At 37.7% G+C, this 16,962-nt stretch overlaps 3 protein-coding genes across 4 annotated transcripts in view; 2 read left to right on the top strand and 1 right to left on the bottom strand.

Annotated features, from left to right (window-relative positions):
* Positions 1-8,077, bottom strand: part of LOC122026182 — a 37,311-nt gene extending 29,234 nt beyond the window's left edge. Inside the window, exons 1-6 of one of the 2 annotated variants that reach the window (XM_042584829.1) lie at positions 7,861-8,077; positions 7,593-7,661; positions 6,730-7,509; positions 5,052-5,233; positions 4,884-4,967; positions 4,603-4,737 (exon numbers count right to left, since the gene is read on the bottom strand). In XM_042584829.1, the coding sequence (XP_042440763.1) occupies positions 4,603-4,737; positions 4,884-4,967; positions 5,052-5,233; positions 6,730-7,509; positions 7,593-7,640 (1,229 nt within the window). In that variant the 5' untranslated portion in view covers positions 7,641-7,661; positions 7,861-8,077. The remainder of the gene's footprint in view (positions 1-4,602; positions 4,738-4,883; positions 4,968-5,051; positions 5,234-6,729; positions 7,510-7,592; positions 7,662-7,860) is intronic. The other variant, XM_042584830.1, reaches the window with a different exon arrangement.
* Positions 8,078-8,159: 82 nt separating this feature from the next.
* On the top strand, positions 8,160-12,141 carry LOC122026183. The gene is made up of 3 exons (XM_042584831.1): positions 8,160-8,527; positions 10,980-11,326; positions 11,428-12,141. The coding sequence occupies exons 2-3, from the start codon at positions 10,994-10,996 to the stop codon at positions 12,046-12,048; spliced, it is 954 nt and encodes a 317-aa protein (XP_042440765.1). The 5' UTR covers positions 8,160-8,527; positions 10,980-10,993; the 3' UTR covers positions 12,049-12,141.
* Positions 8,522-11,008, top strand: LOC122026184 (protein ALP1-like). The gene is made up of 2 exons (XM_042584833.1): positions 8,522-9,995; positions 10,087-11,008. Exons 1-2 carry the CDS (start codon positions 9,893-9,895, stop codon positions 10,563-10,565), a joined length of 582 nt encoding a protein of 193 aa, XP_042440767.1. The 5' UTR covers positions 8,522-9,892; the 3' UTR covers positions 10,566-11,008.
* Positions 12,142-16,962: the final 4,821 nt, after the last annotated feature.

Genomic DNA, 16,962 nt, shown 5'->3' with positions numbered 1-16,962 from the left:
AAACAGTGCACGAAAAACCCTTTTCTAGGATTACCGTTGGCGCCTTAATTGATTACCACATCAGCAATCTGCATAACAGCTACTTTTCTGAAGCATAATCGATTAGGAAGCTTTCTGTTTGCACCGGAATTAGCCGTAAGCAATTAAGCCTCCATGCTTAATCGCTTACCGTAGCTTTTGTTTCTTACAAAAACAACCTTAATCGATTAGCCTAATCGATTCAGCTTCATTTTGTTTCTCACCAACTTTAACCTTAAGCGATTACCCTTTTATCTTAATCGCTTAACACGGATTAACCTAATCGATTATCAAATCCTAACTTCCAAACCTAAGTCTAGGGTTCCCTTCACCCAACATCCGGTCAACCGTGACCTGTTGGGACTTCTCATTGCCTAGCATCTGGTCAACCTTAACCTACTGGGACTTCTCCACCAAGTGTCCGGTCAATCCTTTGACCCACTTGGACTTTTCTCCTTGTGTCAAATATCCGGTTAACCTTGACCCACTTGGACTTACCATCTCGTGCCAAGTGTCCAGTCAGTCTCACCAGAACTTCCTCATTGTCTAACTTCACTGACTAGGGCTTATCACGTAACTTCACTCACCAGGACTTTTCATCACCTAGCTTCACTCACTAAGATTTTCACCTGGCTTCACTCATCAAGATTTTCACACCAAGTGTCTGGTCAACATCGACCCACTTGGATTTTCTTTTTTGCAAACCTTTCAGTTGGTCTTGACCTTGCCTACCCTCCAGTTAGGACTTTCTAGTCAAGTATCCAGTCAGCCTTGACCTACTTGACTATTCTTCACATCAAACTGGTCAAATCTTGACCAAAGAGAAATTACACCAACAATCTCCCCAAACGGACCTACCTGCAATCTTCATATATTGTCAAACATCAAAACTCAAACATCAAGACTCAAGCTTGAGCCAACTCAAGTTTAGTCAAATGGATCAATCTTGACTTAAGAAAATTGCACCAACAGCAATAACTGTCGACAACCCTCCACTCCCAATCCCCTTTCTCCCTTGTTGTCTCTCTAGTGTTTCTCCTTCTTGGTCATGCCTGTCATCTAGAATGATGAGCAACTATATAGTTGCAATTGGGAAGATTTATTATTTCGAGCTAACTACGACATATTGTTTAGGGTTAATTGGCTCATGTGTTTCATTGCCTACCTTGTTTCATCGATTGAGGAAAAAGGTAAATATTTTATTTATTATATTTCTAATTTAGGTTAGGTACCTAGTTTAGGATGGAAATATAAATTATTATTTGTTAGTGATTAGGAGTGATGGAGACAAGTGGGGAACTCCATTAAAAGTCTATAAGCGCAGAAATTAAGATTCTAAAACTCTATTATTAATTTGGCATGTCTTAGAAGATGATAAATCTGCTTGGGAAATGATATAAAGATCATCAATTCCTAAGGGTTGAAGTCAAAAGTCAGCATTAAATGACTAACAATTCCAATATGCTTTAATTTCCTATGTTTGGAAAATTATAGCATATTTATGAGTCTTTTAAGTTTCCTATGTGTCTTTATCAATCCTTTGCGTTTTCAATAAGTCTATCTACTAGCATTTATGATACTTGAGTCCTTTGTGAGTCCTAGTATAAATATGTCTACTGCTCTAATGTTGGAATATGGAATAGATATCAGAGTTTTGAGAGTTCTCATTGGTTGTGTTATACAATCTCCCTATGGTGTGATGCCTAGGAACCCTTAGGTGTGATACCTAAGTTTCAACATTTCTTTATACAACCTCCCTATGGTGTGATGCCTAGGAACCCTTAAATACCTAAGGGGGCGTTTGGTTTTTATTTTCTATGCTGTTTTCTGTTTTCATTTTCTGAGAAAATGGGAAACGCGTTTGGTTTGCGTTTTCCACATTTATTTTTAAGAAAATGAGAGAGCGTTTTCTAAGAAAACGAAAAACGCGGAAAAGTCATTTTCTGAAAAACGAAAAACACGCGTTTTTCATAAAATGAAAATGAAAATGGGGCAAACCAAACGCACCCTAAGTTTCCACATTTCTTTATACAATTTTCTTATGGTGTGATGCTTAGGAACCCTTAGGTGTGATAGCTAAGTTTCTACATTTCTTTATACAGTCTCCCTATGATGTGATGCCTAAGTTTCTACAAGACCTTTACCACTTCATTCCAAATTTCTACTTCCCAGACCACCCAACCCTCAATCTCTGCATCAAGGAGTCTTGTTTAGGAATTGAGATTAAATCAAGGCAACAAGATCAAGATTTGATCCCTCGACTTGGAATTTTAGATAATTTTAGATTTAAAAACATTATAATTATTAGAGATTTATTTCATGTTTTTTGAGTTATTTTCGTATTATATTTGTATATACATATTTGAGTGAAGCACATACGCTCAGAGTTTTTTGTTGTAAATAGAAGTGTGTAAATCTATCCTTTGACTTATACAACACATTTTATTGTGAATGAATAAATAGAAAAATGATTATATATGCTTTTATAATTGTTTTTGAAGAAAAGATTAAATACACTTAAAAATAGTGAAATAATTTTTTAAAATAAAATAAACTATTGGGGGTTAAATAATGATATTCTTTCATGTTAACATGTAGGGTTTCCTATGGCAATCGACATCAAAATAATTGCTTTAAATTATTTTTTAATTGATACCTATCATTATATATGTTTTACCTTTTATGATATTTGTTAACTTAGATGTTAATATGCTCATACTTAGAGATCATATGCTAATATATAGTAAATTTGCGCAACTTATAATAAAAAGTGAATTTATATTAATCGTTTAGACTAATCGATTCAACCCCATTAAGTAGGATAAAGGCTTGGTTGTTGTTGTTTAGACTAACCGATAAGATATAAACTTAGAATAAAACATGTGGTATAAAAAATTAAAATGAAACTAAAAATTTTAAATGAAGAAAAAAAACTAAAAAGTGAGAACTCTAAGTTTAACCTTAAACCAAAGTACCTAACCGTCCAAATGAGGTTGAGGTAGAAAAGGGTCACCTACAGTCAGTACTTATTTACACAAGGATTGTTATTGTATATCCCTAATGAGGGCTTTAGCCCATATACATACACTTGAGAATATTAGCTCTAGTGTTCACTTCCTAGAGGATTTATTGGTATGAATTCACAGAAGTTGTATTATTGGTGCTAGATTTATACTTAGTGACTAAATGATGATGAGTAAAATTATATTAACTTGTGATAAAAAAAAATGATAGTTTAGAGTAACAAAGGTGACTCTAAATGTTGTCAATAATTAGAAAAAAGAAATAAAAATAGTTGATTATATATATATAATCATAATATGAAATTACGGCGTACCTTATTTTATTGACATATTAATCAATGCACATAATCTTTCTTGATTATCAACTAAGTGCAAATTTGTGCTTGCTTCTTTTTTTTATCTCCCGTATACAAGCAAAGATACCCTTTTGACATTATAATTGATTTCGCTAATACATAGAATTGATCTTGACCTATTGATTCCTTTTGATTTTTATTTCATTGTATTCTTTTAAATATGATATTTTTGCACTGTATACAATTTTGTTGTATTTCTACAAAAATATATATACATATAAAGTTTACTTAATTTCTTGATTATCTAAAGTTAGTAATTGGTTACATGGCTCTTGGTTCCTTTTCACCAACTGTCACTAAATGGGGTACCTTCCTCATAAATAAAAATTATACCTGGAGCATGACAGGCTAAATGAATCAATTTAGTCCCTATCAAAAAGCAATGATTCTCACAATAATTATTAAAAGTAGGTCATATAATGGATGGCATGAGTTGTTATTAAGTAGAATGTTGTATTAAGTGTGACAATGAGCATAGTTAGTTCCCTTTTATCTAGAGTTAGTAATTAGTTACATGGCTCTTGGTTCTCTTTTATCACATTGCCACCAAATGGGGTATATGCCTACTAAGTGGAAATTATAGCCCAAAATGTGACAAGCTAAGTGAATTCATTTAGTCCCTATCTAACAATAACTATTAAAAGTAGGTCATAAAATGGATTACATTTGTTATTAAGTAGAACATTGCTTTAAGTATGATATGGTGAACCTAATTGCCCTTCTATCTCATTTTGTTGTTAATATTGGCTTGCCCTCCGAAATGCAAATTACTTCTAACATGTAATGACCATTTGTCTAATCCTAAGCTAGTATCTTCTGCTAATACCAATCTGTTGTACTACAGCCTTACCCTTCTTATAACAAACTGCACTAAAAATGTAACCAATGATCCAAAATATGGTTTTTAAAATAATCAAATCAGGTACAAACCAATACACTTCACAATCAATCAAGATGCACATGGTGAAAAATAGTTCAACCCAATAAAATATTCTGAAGGAAGTGCAAAAACAAGATTACTTAAAGCAGAACCTGAAAAGTCCGTTATCATTCAAAATTAATCAAGCTCACTGAATAGTTCAACCCATATTAATTGGATTTGTCGAATATATCTAATTGTCCAAATAACAAGAACTTCATTTCAGAACCTTTTACATAATCAGAACAGAATATCTTCAGATGACTAAAAATTGTAGAAGGCTCACCTAAATGCATCTCGTAGAAGAGCACATTCATTGTCCAAGAAAATGGGAGCTTCCATGCAACCTCTAGCCCATGAGTGAAGGCATAGCCGAACACAAGCATCATAAGCAATTACAGAAAACCAGGGACCTTGAGCACTAACATCAGTTTCAAGAAGGTCAAACAATCATCCAAGAATTCAGTTTTGATGTATTGTCGATTTAAATAATTTGTCAGTTGCAAAAATATCATTAAATATGAAACACCAAAAAAATCAATAGTGATAGTATTGAAACAGATATACCTTGCATGAAAAGTTGGAAGACGAGCTGGCAACAAACTAGAGGATCTAGCAGCTTCAGTATTGGGACAGTTCCTTTGTGGTAAGCTGGTTGTTAGAATACATAACATAGGTAGCAAATTAGATATGCTTTATTATGTAAAAACATTTCAACAGTTAAGATAATTTAACCTGGTGGTTGTCTCAGACTGATTGGTTCTAGCATTGGCAGGGAACATCGACTCTCGCATGAAAATTGAGCCATTTGATTTAGCAGGAGATCTCACACCAGCAATTTGCTCTGAAGCATCATCAGCTATATCCTTGTCATATCCATGAATAGGAGGAGCACTTGGATAGTCAGAAAGACCAGCCTGCATGCATATTCATTGACAAACAAATCAATAGATGTCACACCTGTTGTGAATGATGCTTGAATAGATCATGAAAGGAAAAAAAATGACCTCATAATGCATAGAACTTGGAACCTATATTGTCATACACTAGAATGAGAACCATCAATCAGTACCACCAGTATTTTAAGAACTTAGTATGATTATTCATATTTTTGGAATTGACCAGACGGAGCACTTGGATGGTCAGAGATGTCATATCACACCAGAATGAGGACCATCAATCAGTACCGTCATTATTTTTGAAATTGGAGCATAATCCAGAAACAAGAAACTTTCATTCCACAATAGTAATGATATCACAACTTAAACTCCAACTCCTGTTTTGAGAGAGATGATTGGAAACTTTATGCAACACTATGTTTCTTAGAATTCAACCGGATAATAAACTGGTAAGGTTACTGGTTTGGTGCTTCCTTTTTCAATTTCCTTAGAAGGATGGAAAGAGGACGGGAAACTTAAATTTCAAAATTTTATTGATTTAAAAATAAATCAAAAATAGACCTAAAAAATATTTTTTTAGAACCAGATTTGAGCTCCATTCCATGTACATGGTGTGCCCAAAGAAAACAAAAGCAAAATTGAGAAAAACTGAAACATGATTTCCTATTCCTTTTCTCCCCCTACTCCCTCTATTTCCTCTAAAGAGAACGGGCATAAAGTGTCACCAAGATCATCTTTATGTCATCTTATTTCCTTCAGATGCAACGCCCAGACCCAATCTACATAGCATTGGAAAAGGATGGATAAAAGCTCGTTGGAAAAGGATTTGAGAATAATTTCCAAAAAAATGATTTCCTTGGAGGGAAGAGAAGCCTTGAAGAAGCAGCAATGTGAAAGCTACGTACAATAGACCTTTCTCTCGCGCCCCACATTGACAGGAGCTTCATGCACCGTAGTGCCCTTTATATATTAGAAAACACTATTTTATATATAACATAAAATAACATGTCAGTTGGTCTATACGACAAAGAAGCGCAGATAATGTTAAATGGAAATGAATGCCAAAGCTTTTGTTAGAGCAAATTACTTCACGACCACATATATGGATTGTGAGAATTCGTAGTAATTGCTTTTAAGTGAGAGATGAAATTAGGTGCAAAAGTTCAAATTTTATCAAACTATTTAGGTTTACTAGGGCATAAGAACTTCTGATACAATACCTAATTGTCAACTTGTACTGAAGATTTTGGCACCCATTTTGATTATTTATTCGATGTTTCTTTAAGTTGGATTTTCTTGCCAATGTAATAAAATCATAGGCATAATGTAAATAACCTGCAGCGGTTCATATGACCAAGAGTTTTAATCTACCATAGCATCTCCCATAATGGCATATGAGATAATAGAGTATATGAAGCCTTTGTTAACAAATCAGGGAAGTCGAATGAGGACAACATCACTGATTCGAATATCATAACTAAAATACATAAAAGCACTAAGATAGAGTCTGAAACCTTTTCTGTAGGATCCACCACCAATGGAACGTGTTTTGAATAGCCCTTTGAATGATAAACAGTCCGTGGGGATGGATCAAGCTTATCAGAAGACACATTAACACTAACCCCCTCAATGGAGGGAGCATTGTGAGTGTAGTTGAATTTTGAATGCCTACCAACTTTCCCAGCATTAGCATTTTCAATTGCAATTGGTCTCTGGGGCACATTGCAGGAATAGCTCTCAGAAACATAGCCACTTCTCAAAGGAGCAGTAGCGCCAGTATTGTGCCTTTCTACCTGACTGGAAAACTCTGAGCTCCGACCAGAGTCTGAAAGTCCGTCTTCCTCATCCTCCTCTTTCATGTACTCTGACTGAACTAGCTTCCTTGTCTGCTGTGGCTGCTTCCTAGTGGTGTCTACTGACGAGCTGATGTCTGAGTACCCATCACTAGAGTAGTAATTCTGTGTAGAACCAAGACCTGTAGACCGGTTGCTAAAGGCAGAAGGACGGAATGTTCCGATGGGGACTCTCCTACCAGAGACCTCATCCACTGGAGACGAATCAACAGAATGGCGCATCCCATAGATCTCTGCTTCAGCATCGGAGGTTTCATCCATGTCAGAACCCGACTGACTATCTACCCTAGTCGGGATAGCGTGAGACATAGGAATGCTGCCGAGCGGAAGGTGACCACTCCGAAATTTCTCCGGTGGGGGTATCCCAAGCCCTCTTCCACCGTCTCGGAAGTTGCCGAACTGATCCATCCGCGGATGCACACTTGTCGCCGAAGCATGGCCCTACAAGCAGCATCAGAACGAGCAAAAAAATCCATCAAAGATGAGAAAATCACAGGGAAAGAAAGACCATAGTCAATCCCGACCTCGCGAACCCATCGGAGAGCGTGCGGGTCGAGCCCTTCGGTGAACATGGCCACCACGGCCGCCGATCACTGTAGAAACAAGATGAACTCGTTACAACTCAGAAAAAGTAAAGAACGGAATAAGCAAATCAGTCGGTGCCGTGGACACCAAGAAATTTTCGAACGTTATTCCTAAAAATCATATATTTCGAAGTAAAGCGGGACTTTTTAGCAAGAACAACCCGATAAATCAAGAAAACAGCAAAAATGCATGGAAGAGAAACGGCACCGGACAAAGTTCGAGATCGCAGAGTACGTGAACACGAAACTCTCCCAATACGGCGAGAAAGTAGAAAGTAAAGACAAATGGCCGAAGGCGAGGATTTCGGACGCGGAGCGACGGAAAATAGGGCAGGCGGAAGGAAGAAGACGAAGAAGAGAGCGTAGTGAGGGGCTGCTTGTTTGGAGGGTTTGATAAATAAGGAATGGGAAAGGAATGAATTGTAGATGGTTGGTTTGAGGGTTTTATATTTACACATTAGTTTCATTCCTTATTTATGGGTAATCATCCATTCCTTACTAAAATCATGTTATTGAAACCCATTACCGACCAAAAAAACGCACAAAGCCACTTTTCCCCTTTTTTTTTCCCTACCGAGTCTCTCTCTTCTTTTTCCCCCAAACAAAAGCGCAGAACTCATTCGCATTACTGTCTCTTCTACCCTATCCACCGCTCTCAACGCCACCGCCGTCCTCGTCGCCATCACCTCTGCCGTCGTTGCCATCACCTTCACCGCCGACCCATTCACGTTACTGTCGCTTCTACCCTATCCACCGCTTGAGAATCTCGATCACCCTCAACGCCACCGCCGTCCTCGAGCTCGTCGGCATCATCACCGCCATCGTTGCCATCACCTTCACCGCCACAAACTTATCAAAACACACTTCCTCTCTCCGTGAGTATTCCTTTTTTTTTTTTGTTGTTTTTTCTCTCGCTTCTCCTTATCTTGCCTGGCATCAAATTTTTTTTGGAAAATTGATGGTATTTTATGATTTTGTTCGCCAAGATCTCGATGGTAGCTTTTCGTTCTTCAAGAGGGTTGCGATTACTGTTGCAGTACCGAATTTGAACTCAAAATCACTCGGTGATAGAAAGAAGGATTTTTCATTTATGTTGTCATAGGGGTGAAGAATAGCTTTATCAAGCAAAGAATTCCTTCTCGTCATTTTTTTCTTGGGTCCTCTTTTAAAGAATCATTTCCAGAATTGCTTGGACTTATGTTTTCTTAGATCAGTTAGAACTCCAAAAGCTTTTGGAATTCTTTCTTCAATTCTTGTATTGATTTTTGGCTTTTGATATGAAATGTAGTAATCTAGTGACCCATGACATCTTGTTTGCAAGCTTACAAACAAAAAAAATAAAAACTTTTGGAAATGATGTTTCAATGTGGTTACCAATTTATGAATTACTAATAACATTTTCAGTGGATACCTAGCTATGGTAACTAGGTGCATGATATTAATTTTACAATTACTCTATCAGTTTATTTTGTGTGTAGATTAAAATGGCTCGCTCGCCTATGATCAACCGAAGGCACAAACTAAAGAAAATGTTGTTGCTTCAACAAACAACCAATAATATGTTGGTTTTCTTATTTTCCATCTATTATGTAGTCCTATCTTTGTATCTTCGAAATAAAGTTTATGAGATCAAAACTAAGGAAGAGAAAATTATTAGTCGAATGAGGTGGATGTTTAGTTTGACTATGGACTGTGATGCTGCTTGTATTAGTGAGCTTCGAATGAACAGAGATACTTTTAGAATATTGTGTGATATGGTAAAAGATGTTGGGGGGTTAAAACCTAGTAAGAATGCATCCATAGAGGAGGTTGTGGCAATGTTTATTTACACCTTGGCTCACCATAAAAAAAGTAGAACAATTAGTCTACTTTTTTCACGGAGTAGAGAAACTGTGAGTAGACGATTCCATCAAGTTCTTTATGCAATTATGAGATTACATGATATTTTGCTTAAGAAGCCGGAGCCTATTACTCAAGATTGTCAAGATGAGAGATGGAAGTGTTTTCAGGTACTTTAACAATATAATTAAAATATATATCACATTAATATAAAAATTTTGTCTTGTAATCAAACCAAATTCTAAATGTTGCTAAAAATCTCTTTTTGGAATTGGTAGGGATGCCTAGGAGCTTTAGATGGAACATTGATTAAAGTTACACCACCTAGTGAAGAGAAGTCTCGATATCGCACAAGAAAGGGATGTATTTCAACAAATGTCTTAGGTGTTTGCTGCCCAAACATGGAATTCATATATGTATTGCCTGGATGGGAGGGCTCAGCACACGATGGTCGTGTGCTTCGAAATGCAATCTCAAGGCCTCATGGTCTAAGAGTCCCGCGAGGTACATTATGTTGTAGTTTCCCGTTTGTGAAAAAATTCCATTAATCTTACTCCTGTGCAACTTAACCAAAAGTTAACTTTCAATTTGAAAGGTTATTATTATTTGGTGGACTCTGGATACTGCAATGCAAATGGTTTTCTTACACCATATAGAGGACAACGGTATCACCTCAAGGAATTTGATGGCCATCAACCTGAGACAGCGGAGGAATACTTCAACATGAAGCATTCTAAAGCAAGAAATGTAATTGAAAGATGCTTTGGACTGTTGAAAGGAAGATGGAAGATCCTTGCATCGCCTTCCTTTTTCGCAATTCAAACCCAAGTTCGCATTATAATTGCGTGTTGCCTTCTACACAACTTAATCCGCAAGTTTATGAGTTTTGACCCTCAAGAATTAATTATGGAAGAAGAAGAGGAGAGTGAGGATGAGGAAAGTGATGAAGATGATGAAGTAGAATATGTTACAAATATTACTCCAACTAATGAGTGGTTGCAATTTAGAAATAATATGGCAACCAACATGTGGAACATGTGGACTACTGGAATCAATAGCAATGATGTGGATTAGTAATTTGTCATATTGCTTGTTTATATGCTGATTAGAACATGAGGGTGTTTTGATATTATGATTGTACTAGATTTGTTAATATCTTCCAATGTATAACTTTCACAGTTTACTACATTACTTTGAATGCACTCTTTATGTTCATCTTGTGATTGTTTTGATTTTGTGACTGTAGTAGAATTGTTAACATCTTTTTATATGTAATATTGTCAATGTATAGTTTGTTTTATTATTTTTAATGCACCCTCTAGGTTCATCTTGTGATTGTTTTCATTATGTGACTATATTGAAATTGTTAACATCTTTTAATACATAATATTCGTATAACTCTCATCAGTTTATTGTATTAGTTTATATTTTCTAGAAAGTGAACTTTATTATATACTATTTGCTTGGTGGCACTTACCCTTTTTTTAGGAAGGTCTACACCTATGGCTGTTCGTGGGAGGGGAAAGAACAAGCAATATTGGAAGGATGAGGAGATTGATGCCTTGGTTGATGTTCTACAAGAACTAGCTTCTGATCCTTTGTGGAAAGTTGATGGGGGATTCAAAAATAATTACATGTTTCAAGTGCACAAAATATTGGTGAGCAGGATTCCCAATTTCGATAAGGAAGCTGATCCCCACATTGACTCTAAGATCAAATGGCTAAGGAAAAAGTACAATCTCATTTCAGAAATATGTATGCAAAGTGGTTGTCAATGGGATGATGTTGAGCATAAGATCAACTGTGAGAAACAATGGTTTGATGAATGGTGCTTGGTAAGTTAAATAATTATCCACTATTGTACTTTTAGTTAAATTGTTATTTCTGGCTAAGTTTTAACACATTTTTGTTTTCAATTGTTTTTTCTTTTGTATAGAATCACAAGAATGCAGTTGGGTTGTTAAATTTTAGATTTCCTTATTTGCACAAGCTAGACATGGTTTGGGGTAGGGATAGAGCAACAGGAGTCCATGCTGAGGATTTTGTTGAAGCCAGTGCTAATGCCAATTGTCCAAAAAATATGACCGTGTGTTCTTCCTCAGATAGTGAAGATGAACCTGTCATAGTATCTGATGCACAAGGATCCCCAAGTAGTTCATCAACCACTCAAGCAACAAAGAAGCGCAAAAAACTGTCACCAAGGAGGAAAACCTTTTGCAAAAGCAAGAAGCCCAGAACACTTCAGCAAACTATTGATGCAAGGTTAGATAGCTTTACTACTAAGTTTGAGTCCGTATGCGATCACATGGCATCACAATATGCTATTGTTACAAATGCTTTGGTTGCGGAGTCTAAATCTGATGAATCCCTCTCTAATGAGAAGATGCAAGAAGTAATTAATGAACTTCTAAATGTTGGCATATCTCCGATGGATGTTGGTAGAGCTGCTGAAATATGCTATAATGATCCTGCCAAAGTTCAAGTTATATTTGCTTTGCCAAGTCATTTGAGAAGGTCCTTTGTGCTTGGTTTCCTTTATCCATCAGTTGCTCCCTAAATCTTGTCGGCACATATCATTTTGGTTTATAAAACTTTTGTAAAATGAACTGAGGAATTGATATTGCACAACTAGGTTATTTTGCAATGTTGGAATATTTTGAGGTTGTTATTTTGTATTTATATGCTATAAACAAAGCATGCGATATTAACCTAGTTGTTATACATCAGTTCATAATATTTTGTAATAGTTTGTTTAGTTGGCATAACCAAAAATTATATTTTGGATCATTTTTCTGTAGATATTATTTGTTGTAATGAAGGCAATGCTCTTATATAAAGTGCTATAAGAACGTAAAAATAATATTATATAAAATAAATGAAAATAGAAAAAATAAAGAGAAAAAATAATGGCAAATGTCCAAATCCTCACCTTCAAAATGACAAATATATATAATATGTAGAGATTTTAAAAAAATTATTAGCTCATTCTTATTCCCAAATAAGATATAACCAAGCAGCATCTTTTATAATGATACTCATTCCTTTACTAAACCAAGCAGTGCCATTAAATTAATGATACCCATTATCATTCCCCACTAATATCATTCCCATTCTCATTCCTATTCCCTTTACTAAACCAAGCAGCCCCTGAATCTTCTTCTACGATTTATCTGGCATTTTCAATTTTGTTACCATTCCTTTTTTCTTTTTACTAATTTGGATTTTTTTTAATAAACAAATTACCCGCCCATCCCTTATCACGCTCCTCGTGCTGTTAAGCTGTTTCCACTCGCAGTGGGCCCCAATTCTCGCTAATTACTAGCAGTGGGTGGGTCTTGGTGGGTGCAAGACAGTGAGTAGACTAACGGCTGTGTTTTTGAACCGGTGACAAAATTGATTTTTTTTTCCTGACCGTTTGTAGTAGACCCAACGCTGTACCTAACTTGTGGTTGATGAGGCGGTGCGTCCTGTACGGACGGTGGAAGAAGCGGTGATATCGGGCTTTTGCGGCCGTGATGGAAGATTTTAAAATCCGAACGTTAGTCGCTATTTATCCAGACACGTGGATGCTGATGATAGGGACTGCAAGATCTGTGTTCGGAAGGGAGAGTGCAGCGAATTCTTATTCTCCGCTCACGTGGTCGAGGAGTTCGGCGTAGCCCCCCGCCCCACCTCCTCCGCTGTCTTCCCTACTTTCGAATTGTTTATAAAATGACGAAACTGCTCACAGGATTAACTAATTATGAGATTGGCGTCACGGGCATTGCGGATGGTCTGCTCCAGAAGAAGCTCGAGCAGGGATTTGATCTTTATAGTGGTGGCGTGGCTTGACCGTCCTCTCCTCCTTCCTTTGTTCTATAGATCGATTTCTGTGGCATCGATCTGGAAGTGGCAAACGGTGATAGTATTCACACGGAACCAACCTACTAGCTGTTAGGTCGTAACAGTCCTTCGTGTTGTGCGTTGTTGATTGGTGGAAAATACAAAACATTGGTATACACCTCTTGCTACTGTATGTGTAAAATATGGTAATAAAATAATAAGATTTAATGGACGAATAATCTTAATGGAATATTCAGAAATTTTTAGAATTTTCTGAGAATTTTTCGGAGCTCGTATGACGAATTTAAGGGGATGAATTTATAGGCTTGGGAAAAGTCGGTTAGGAATATCCAAAAAATGAGAGTTGATTGAGGAATAAACTTAGATTTTGATTGGCCTAAACCTAAGTTCATATTATAAAAAAAACTAATCTACTCTCCCTCACGCTGACTTCTCTTCCTCTCTTCACCGTGCCCTAACCTTCTCCTTCGTCGCCCTTTCCTCTCCCTTCTCCTCTCTCGCGACGTTGAGCCACCACCGACCCTTGCCCTGTTGGTGCGGTAAGCATCCGACGATCGAACTTAAGTTTTGATAATTGCAAAAGGTTCAAAGTTAAGATCATTTGTGATCTAACATGTTTGAATGAGTTTGCAGAAAAATCCTAAGTATACTTAGGCAAAAGTCCTAGCTGTGGTTAGGCAAGTGAAAAACCCCAGGAGTGGTAACCCTAGGCGGAAGTCTTGTCGAGTTGAGGGCTTCGGGCAAAAGTCCTAGAGTCGAAGACTCTAGATGGAAAGTCCTGGTGTCGCGAACCAGGTGAAAGATTGGACGGGTCGTGGAGCGGGCGTCCGGCAGAAAGTCCTGGAGCCTCAGGCGCTGAGCAAAATTCCAGTCGGTCTGGAGGACCGGTCTGACAATAGGTATACTCTCCTGAGTGGAGTAGGTGAGGACGCGTTCCCCGGTGAAGGAACAGTAGGCATCGGTTCGACCTAGGGTTTCTGGTCGAGAATCTGAAATCAGAACAGGACAGCCCGATGACTGTCAAATACTTTATTTTACATATATATATTGTACAAACTTTATTTTGCAGGGTATGTTGGTTTGTTGGACTAATGTATTTTGCATGAAGCGAATTGGACGTCCTTGCCTCAGATAAATAGTACCTGAGGCGACCTCCATAGAGCTTGGAGGCGCCTCGAGTCACATGCGGAGACATCCTCGCAGCAAGGCGCGAGGGCACCCTCATGGAGCTTGAGGGCGCCCTGGACGCTGAGCAGAGGGTGCCCTCTATGGAGCTAAGGGCTCCCTAGACGCAGGTGGAGGGCGCCCTCCATTCTGTTGGAGGTGCCCTCGGGCATATAAGCGGTGAAGAGGTCAGAGCTCATCCACGTTGCGGATTTGGTGCAGATGAGGGTGCACTCCATGATGTTGGAGGCACCCTCTACAGGCTTTATAAGCAGGTTCCGAGCAGCAGCTTAGGACAACAATAAAAACACGATCCATATTCTGTGCACTGCTCAAAGAATCATCTGATAAAGTTATAGTAAGACATCGATGACCTGAAGCTTCGAATTTCCTATTCTTAAGTTGTTGGTATATTTTTTTAGTGTACTTAATTGCTGTACTCTAAAACTATAACTTTTGTGAAATGATAGTGATTGCCCAAAGTAAAACGCTCAACGAGCGTGGGTCTTGGAGTAGGAGTCGCCCCAGGCTCCGGACCAAGTAAAAAACTTGGTGTTTACGTGTTTGTAATTATTTTATATTTCCGCTGCGTTTTACTTTTAGTTTTCTGAAACATAAGTGAAAGTCACGAGCGTTATTCACCCCCCTCCTCTAGCGCTTTCGATCCAACAATTATTATCAGAGCGGGGTCGCTATGAATTGGTGAAACCACCATTCAAGCAATTTTTCGTGGTAGTTTTCAACTTTTCAGTATCGATCGGAATCGATAAAATTACCATCTTCCGATCTGGTTTTATCGAATCGAGTTTTTCTCTCGAAGTTGGTGCAACATCACTCGAGTTCGCGTTTTTATTTCTCTTTATCCCGCACTACTAAATCCAAGTCTTGGAACCAAATTTCTTTTTTTTTTTGTGCGAGATTTTCTTTAAGATGACCCATCAAGAAGGCTATATCACAGCCCGACCTCCGCTCTTCACCGACGAAGATTTCGGCTACTGGAAGGGTCGAATAGAGTCTTACCTTCAAACCTAATTCGAGATGTGGATGATCATCAAAATTAGAATTACACTTCCACTCGACGACTCGGGAAAACCACTTTCTTGCGAGAACTAGGACGCAAGCATAATCAAGAAGGTGGTGGTCAACGCCAAAGCAACCTGCACCCTTCAATGTGGCCTAACCAAGTACGAGTTACACCGAGTTAGCCCGTTCTCAAGCGTGAAAGAGCTGTGGGAAAAACTGAATAAGCTACACGAGGGCACCTCTGATACAAAGGTATGCAAACGTGATTTGCTTTTAAATAAATTGTATAACATGAAAATGCAAGAAAGTGAGGCAACGAGCCAACTTCATGCTCGTATACAAGACCTCCTCAACGGCCTCCACGCCATCGGACAGAAGGTGGAGAACCGCGACATAATCAGGTATGCGTTAAACGCTTTTCCAAGGAATACCTTGTGGGCATCCATGGTAGATGCTTACAAGGTCTCTAAGGATCTTTCTTTAATTAAGTTAGACTAACTTTTTTCCAAATTTGAATTACATGAATAGACTAATGCACGCTCAGCCGAGAAGGGTATTGCCTTGATTGTAGGTACAAGCAGAACCCGGAAAGCAAAAACAAAGCGTAAAATCGAACCAGAGTCCGAAGAAGAACCGGACTCAGAAGATCACTACAACAAAAACCCTCATAGACATCGGTTTTCCACCGCTGTCTATTACATTTTCGACCGATGTCTATGAAGGCGATGTAAAAGGTCTGTCATTTTAGACATCGGGTTAAAACCGGTGTAGTATCACTTAACGACATCGGGTGTAAAACCGATGTAATATTATATGTTAATAACACCATTTTTGGCAGCGGTATATGACCTATGTAATATTAGTTAATGACACTGGTTTTGCAGTGGTGGAAAATCGATGTAATATCAGTATTGTTTAACGACACAAATTCGATTTCTGAAACAGTGAAAAACCGACAGTATCCAAGAAAATACACAAATATTCACAAATTACACAAATATTCTTCTTCCAATAGTATCCATAAAATACACAAATATTCTTTTTACAACATCAAAAGCTAATAGATATTGTACACATCAAGGTAATATCCGCAATTTACATTCCATGCAAATGCATGCATCATCCAAAGTTTTCAAAAATCAAATACCTTTCCTACTCAAATGTAATCTAACATGCATTCAGCCCACTCGAACCACACTTCATCAATTTCAACTCTGGAGTACTTGAGATTTGTAAACCTAGAAGCATGAATAACTTTTGCAGTGAGAACTCTACCTCATCCTTCTCACCAGCCAACACTTTAGCCAATGCATTTACTTCATCAACTTTTAGAGACACAAAAGCAAGCCCTTGATCTCAGTATCCAGTTTAATTTGTCTTGTTGACAAGGTCGACAGCCGTGTGCACGAAGTTGAGACAACTAGCTTATCTATATACAAAC

Source organism: Zingiber officinale, chromosome 10A (genome assembly GCF_018446385.1).
Source record: "Zingiber officinale cultivar Zhangliang chromosome 10A, Zo_v1.1, whole genome shotgun sequence".
Taxonomy (NCBI): domain Eukaryota; kingdom Viridiplantae; phylum Streptophyta; class Magnoliopsida; order Zingiberales; family Zingiberaceae; genus Zingiber; species Zingiber officinale.
This window is presented reverse-complemented; position numbering and strand designations above follow the sequence as displayed.

Excerpts from the sequence above, each read along its gene's own strand:
- LOC122026184 (XM_042584833.1), top strand. The coding sequence starts at position 9,893 with ATGGAATTCATATATGTATTGCCTGGATGGGAGGGCTCAGCACACGAT. Across the intron at positions 9,996-10,086 it reads TGGTCTAAGAGTCCCGCGAG|GTTATTATTATTTGGTGGAC; the intron begins GTACATTATGTT and ends TCAATTTGAAAG.
- LOC122026183 (XM_042584831.1), top strand. The coding sequence starts at position 10,994 with ATGGCTGTTCGTGGGAGGGGAAAGAACAAGCAATATTGGAAGGATGAG. Across the intron at positions 11,327-11,427 it reads GGTTTGATGAATGGTGCTTG|AATCACAAGAATGCAGTTGG; the intron begins GTAAGTTAAATA and ends TCTTTTGTATAG.